This window comes from Apium graveolens, chromosome 9 (genome assembly GCF_009905375.1).
Source record: "Apium graveolens cultivar Ventura chromosome 9, ASM990537v1, whole genome shotgun sequence".
In the NCBI taxonomy this organism is placed as follows: Eukaryota; Viridiplantae; Streptophyta; class Magnoliopsida; order Apiales; family Apiaceae; genus Apium; species Apium graveolens.
Window position 1 is genome coordinate 163,534,722 of NC_133655.1, and position 6,376 is coordinate 163,541,097.

General features: G+C 35.6%; 2 protein-coding genes across 2 annotated transcripts; both read left to right on the top strand.

Annotated features, from left to right (window-relative positions):
• The first annotated feature begins 987 nt into the window (after positions 1-987).
• Positions 988-2,220, top strand: LOC141686583 (uncharacterized). The gene is made up of 3 exons (XM_074491607.1): positions 988-1,132; positions 1,240-1,318; positions 1,431-2,220. The coding sequence occupies exons 1-3, from the start codon at positions 1,109-1,111 to the stop codon at positions 1,976-1,978; spliced, it is 651 nt and encodes a 216-aa protein (XP_074347708.1). The 5' UTR covers positions 988-1,108; the 3' UTR covers positions 1,979-2,220.
• A 2,636-nt stretch (positions 2,221-4,856) lies between these two features.
• On the top strand, positions 4,857-6,063 carry LOC141684625 (non-specific lipid transfer protein GPI-anchored 14-like). Its single transcript, XM_074489688.1, has 3 exons — positions 4,857-5,283; positions 5,461-5,550; positions 5,786-6,063. The coding sequence occupies exons 1-3, from the start codon at positions 4,947-4,949 to the stop codon at positions 5,926-5,928; spliced, it is 570 nt and encodes a 189-aa protein (XP_074345789.1). The 5' UTR covers positions 4,857-4,946; the 3' UTR covers positions 5,929-6,063.
• The last annotated feature ends 313 nt before the right edge of the window (positions 6,064-6,376 follow it).

Genomic DNA, 6,376 nt, shown 5'->3' on the forward strand with positions numbered 1-6,376 from the left:
ACTGGTTCAACTAAAAAATTGTTTAAATTTTCGGCTGCTAATAAATATACAAATAATTTTGTACGAGTTTTGAACCAACTCAACCCGATCCAACCCAACTTGACATATAAATGGTAGAATTAGGTTGGACATATATTTTTCGGTTAACGGGTTAGTTTTTTAAAAATCGAATTAAGTGGGTTGGATCGTTTTATTACCTCTAAAACGACCGATCCAACTCGTATTCACCCTGTTGAAATGCAGAAAGGGAGAAGGGGCCGGAAGGCGTAAAACTGCTACATTGAGTAATACGAACAAAGAAAATGCCGTCCCAAATGATGGAATCTTCAATGAAGGAGTGCAATATGAGCTGAATTGATTATTGTTAGGCGAAGAAAAATAATTATGGGGGCGTTTGGATCGGTGATGGCAATGAGATTCGGGAATGAGAAGGGATATGGAAATGTGGGTTAATGGAAATGGATATGAAATGGTAATCCAAGGATAAAGAATTTAACCATATCTAATGGGAATGACGTTTCCATTCTCAACCAATAACTATCAAATTCCGAATTCAAACACTAAAAATATGAGATTGAAATTTCGATTTTCGTTAATCAATCTCGTTAACCATGATCCAAACACCCCTTTTGTTTGACAATTTGGTATCAAAATCAAAATTTACCGCTAATTTTCTCCTTTCAAAATTTTTATTATTAGCTTAAATTTACAGCCAACAGCTGTCTAAAGTCTAAACCAAATGGTACAGCTGCAGATACCAATACATCTGTCAATCATTGATGCCCACAAAAATTTTGGAAATATTTTGGGACCAAATAGCTGTAAATTTTGTAATAAATTACTGCCCGGCAAACAAAATTGATAATCTTCCGATGTGTACATGTAATAAAGATTTGAAATACCATTTGTTTCTTTTATATTTCAATAAAATATACTCTATTTACATTTAAAGAAAAGATATCAAATTACAAAAACTGTGCAATAGTTTTAATTGCCAGTAACCCGTTACTCCAAGTAATACCATACAAGATAACCCTATTCTTAATTCACACGTACACAATATATATATTCCCCCCTCATTATTTTGTGCTTGATCACAAGAATAACTATGTCGAAGCATCTTATTGATTCGGTATTTATCAATTTCTTTAAGTGCAATTCTTGATTATTTTTTCTTCCTTTACTTCTTCCTCATTGATTATAATATATTCCCCATATTGTGTTCTATGTTTGCTGCAGGTTTTTGTTTTCCAAGTGAATGAACTCTGTTGCGTGCCTTGCATTGATAAAAACAAAAAACGTTTACTTGAATGCCCCGGTAAGTTGTTATACTTTATTGTTTGTCACTTTATCTAAAGATCACGATGAGATAAAAGATTTAGTTTTACTGATAGCCCCTTTGTGCGGTTTAATATTTCGATGGTGTTTAGGTATTGTGGAGGTTGATGCGGATCTGGAGAAAAAGTCCATGACAATTAAGGGCAACATAATTATTGTGGAACTCATAACATTGTTTCAGAAAATATATGTGAATGCTGATCTCGTCTACTATAAAAAAGAAAGGTGGGAAGATCATGATCAATGCAAGGAGGAAGAATGTGGCGAAAAAGATGATGACTGTTCTGACCACGATGATTCAGAAGATATTGATGTAGATTGTGGCGAAAAACGTGACATGTTTAAAGATTACAATAAAAGAAAGGAAAGGCGCGGTAAAAAAGAAAAAGAATTTTTTTGGAACGATGATGAGGTAGAAGATATTGGTGCAGATCATTACAAAATACGTGACACGTTTAAGGATCATAAACCTGAAGCTTATGTGCCTCCTTCAAAAGAATATTTTTGGGGAGATGTTCGGTCTGGGATGCAAAAGAAATATCCAAGGATACCGGGAGCTGATTCATGGTATACTGCTGGCTTTCCCAATTACAATGGTTTCTATTACCCTGCCCCATGGCCACAGGGGGATTATATGTAAGAGATTTTGGTTCGTGGTATTAAATCTCGATATTCTGTTTTCATGTTTTGACCTTAAGTTTCTGATTGAATATTCATGTATTTGGAGATGCCTTCGGCTGTTTAATTTTTGAAGAGTCTTTTGTTAAATATCAGTTGTCCTGCGCCCGTATTGTCTGATTCAAAATATAAGTATTGAAGTACACTACACATCTAGTGTTTCTGTTATAGTTTACAAAAAATTTGTTTACTCCACCTTGAGAACCTTAATTAGTACAATAGCCAAGTGCATAGGATGAAGAACTAGTATTACAAAGAAGAAATGATTGTACAATCATTAAAAGAGATTCTGCTGTCTGGTCTAAACAAACATATCAAGGCACTGAGAAAATCTACAAACCGCTTCCTTATTTGACTTCCACTATTTTCTTGAGATGCATTTCAAGTCAGGCTAATGCGCACCATTCTCTTAATGATGAAGTTACACCTGGGGCAGGTACCTTGAAGATTGGCTTCCACACAAACAGCACAGACGCAAAACGCCTACTTTGCAACACTTCCCTTCCCCACATTTCTTACAGTATTGAACCCTGCATAATCGTTAGCCCAACTCCTCTCAAAGTTACGAACAACTATGCTACTCCCAAGTTGCAAAAAGATCATTAGGAACATTTTATTGCTGTCTTAGGATTGCTACAACTCTGTCAATCTTCAGATGTGTTGCACAACATCCAATTAGGAAGTAAAATTTGAGTGTGATGAATATGAATTTTCAGTTTATTCTAGCAATGTGCCTGCATCATTATTCATACATCTATACCTGTTCCCTATAAAGCATTTGAATGGTCCAGTGTTGTTTAATACTTCCGCTAGATTTTAGTAATTACAAACATGGTGTCATGTTGTAGTTTGTAGACCAAATTATCTTTTAATACAAATTTTTATCTACAAAAGATGTTAAGAGTTTGGCCCGTCTCCTCTTGTGATCTTGGTCTTACCTAAGTTGTTGAGTGCTGAGCTTAACTACGTCTGGATTCTGTACTTGATTTTTTTTCCGCCCGGACAAAGTAACTTTATAGACTATAAACTGTTATGGATCCCCGGGTATGTTAGTTTGTGCATATTGAATACTTACCTTTCTTTCGGTTACTACATATAATCGAAGAATTCACCCTCATGGCAGCCAAATTTCTGGAATTTGTGCAAGCAACATGAGTCATTAAGCTCTGAAATGTTACTCTAACCTAGAATGAATTATATAACCGATAAGCACTACACGATTCTATAGAGAGACCTTTGCAGGATATTATTGACCAGAAGGGAAAAGAAAATTTGTTGGATGGCGAGGCAATACTTGTGATGTACTTTGGAAGACAGTGAAGTGAGTAATCAAAGGATAGGGAGAATGTGCATCTGTTATCTGTCATCTGCTGTATAACTGTATAACTGACAAAATGCGAATACATATAAATTATCGCTGAGGGATCAAAGTAGTATGCAATAAATATTTGCTGATAATGGTGAAGGAAGCACACAGATAATGATGGAAAGACGAAATCCAGATTCTTATGTGCCAACTGGGAAAATAGTTCAATGATAACTATTTTCTAAGGGAGTGCATCCGATTGTTTTAGTTGAAGAATCTTATGTTGTAATAATCATAAGGATGACCACAGAAAAGGCATCAGCAAACTAAAAGTTCAAACGAAGCTTAATCGGTTGTGGAAATGGGACAACAATGGAAGACATTGGCCACTAGCCAAAGTGGTAACAATTGTTATGCAGAAGCTTGAAATCTGACACTCTCCATCCCTGAAAGAAAAGATAATGCTCCAAATTAATTTTATACATTACCCGACAAATTATTATTCCATTGCCTCTAGCATTCCCTGTCAAAGTTCTATGCATTCAGGGTTCGGGCTGTCTGAAAACTATTGCCCCCCTCCCCCTGCACCCTCAAGATCAGTGTGAGCAAGAAATGACATGATAAACATTTGCTTAACTCTACATACTGTCAACACAATCAAATATCAGGATTCAGGATTTTCACTCGGCCAATATTTTTGTTGTTTTTGGGCATCATTAGCCAAAATATTTGCAGTCTCTCCCCCGGATCAAGTACGATACACAACCTGTAGATTAATTAGACGTAGAAAACGAAATGTTAAATGACGGGCGCCACCCTGTTACTATTACCATAGATTTATTTTGTTCAGCATCAAAACAGGTTACTACAGAATTACTAACTAAAAACAGAATTATGCTAATTCAAAGCCTGTTCATGTCATGTGACTAATTGATGAAATTAAAGTATTATACTGCACATACGATAAATTCGCAAACAAAAGACAGTGAGTATTTTAGATGAGAATTAGCGAAAGAGAGCTGTGTTATGACTCACATTTGTCTTCTACCTGAAGTTAATGTATGATCACGGGTTGTGCTTATAACAATCACGAGGTGCCTAAAACTAATTATTTGCCATATTATCTCCCGGATTCAACTCTAAGTCAGTTATATGCTCTCATTATTTCTAAGGACAGATGCTTCACAAAACTAAACTACAGATGCATAATACAAGACTGTTAACATTATACTAGATGTAGTAATATTATATTTCGTATCTATATAATATCGATATTTCTTTGTGCAAATTATATTATTGCAGAGCCCAGACGATACATTGTGTTACTTACTCCTTTATGCATGTAGTTGTGGAAGTGAACAAACTTGTTAATTAGTAGTAAGTAGTAACATCTGGATTCAATGAATAATAGTAACAAATAACTAACATTTAGTTGGTTCGCTGTCAGACTATGAGATGTTACACAATTATTACACTTGACAACACGCACAATACCAAATTAATTAAATTACAAGATTACAATTAAATTCCATCAACCAGCTCCCCCGCAAGCATAAAAACCTCTACACCATCTTGCATTACACACACTCTTTTTCTCACTCACAAAACACACAGTAGCATTGTTATGGCATCAAAACACATGACTGTGGCCTTAACAATATTAGTGTTAATACACTTTGTGGGGTTCGGAAGTGCAGATATAGGTAAAGACATTACTCAATGTGCAGATCAATTAACAGTTCTTGGACCATGTCTTCCTTATGTTCAAGGTGGAGCCAAAACTCCTACGTTGGATTGTTGCGCCGCTCTCAAACCAGTGTTGCAGAAGAGCAAGGTTTGTCTTTGTGTTTTAATTAAAGATCGAGATGATCCCGGACTCGGATTAAAGATCAATGGTACTCTTGCTCTGGGTCTTCCTCAACGTTGTAATGCACCCTCTTCTAGTGTTAATGAGTGCCCTGGTGAGTACTACTACTACTACTACTTTCGCATATTTATTGAATAGATATGCAAAATCCCTTCTTTCATATATAATTAATTAATCCCGTTTGACTTTTGTGCACATAATCTAAATAATCATGAATGTGTATTCGAGTACTCTTAAATTGAAATGAATTAACGAGTGATCGGAAATGCAGCTCTCTTGCACTTAACGCCTGGATCACCAGATGCTAAAATATTTGAGGATTTTGCCAAAAATAACAACGGGACCATTTCTACCCCCACCGGTAAGTTTTGTCATAGCACTTGTTTTTGTCTGCAATCATTGCGGGGAACTATAATGATTTCGATTTTATGCTTTTTAATATTCCGGGTTACCAAGTTTCAAACATGAAAATGTATCTCGTTCGCAAAGTAAAACTGTCCTTTAAATTTTGTTTGGATTGATACTAGAAGATATTAGCAAAATACAATATATCATCGCCTAACTAGTGTCTGTGTGTTTCGTGTATGTGGTTGAAGGTAAAGAAAATGGCACAAGCGATGGATCTAGTAGTGCGGCAGTAAAGAGCGACGGTGGAGTGGAAAACAAACGTTTCGGATTAGAAATGGCTTTTGGCCTTGTATTATTTGTGTTTCTTCTTATTTCCCCTTTCAGTGCCTGATTTCATTTTAATTGTATTTGTAATTATATATTATGTTACTACTTATGTCTTGCACCTAAATGCACCGTCTTGTGCTTGGACTTGTCTTATGTTATTGTTCTATAAACACATGGATCAATATCCCTCCTTATCATCTATCTTCTCTTACATGCTTGCAAATTGCAATGAGTCAGTTCCAAAAATAACAATGTCATTTTGAAGGGCATAAGACAGTCTTCACCCCTTGCAAAATTCATGCAAGCAAATACCGTGGCTCCAGACTTGTATGATGACTATTAACCACGGTTGTTTACCAGACGATACTTATGAACTCTTAGTTGAACGTTACTTGAGAATTTACGGAAAATGAGTTTAACATCTCCGTTTGGAGGAGGAATCCACAAATGCAGGATTTACAAATCAAATTCTATACAAAATCTATAATTATTTGTCCAAAGATTTAGAAATC

Excerpts from the sequence above, each read along its gene's own strand:
- LOC141684625 (XM_074489688.1), top strand. The coding sequence starts at position 4,947 with ATGGCATCAAAACACATGACTGTGGCCTTAACAATATTAGTGTTAATA. Across the intron at positions 5,284-5,460 it reads TAGTGTTAATGAGTGCCCTG|CTCTCTTGCACTTAACGCCT; the intron begins GTGAGTACTACT and ends TCGGAAATGCAG. Across the intron at positions 5,551-5,785 it reads GACCATTTCTACCCCCACCG|GTAAAGAAAATGGCACAAGC; the intron begins GTAAGTTTTGTC and ends ATGTGGTTGAAG.
- LOC141686583 (XM_074491607.1), top strand. The coding sequence starts at position 1,109 with ATGTCGAAGCATCTTATTGATTCG. Across the intron at positions 1,133-1,239 it reads CGAAGCATCTTATTGATTCG|GTTTTTGTTTTCCAAGTGAA; the intron begins GTATTTATCAAT and ends TGTTTGCTGCAG. Across the intron at positions 1,319-1,430 it reads ACGTTTACTTGAATGCCCCG|GTATTGTGGAGGTTGATGCG; the intron begins GTAAGTTGTTAT and ends GATGGTGTTTAG.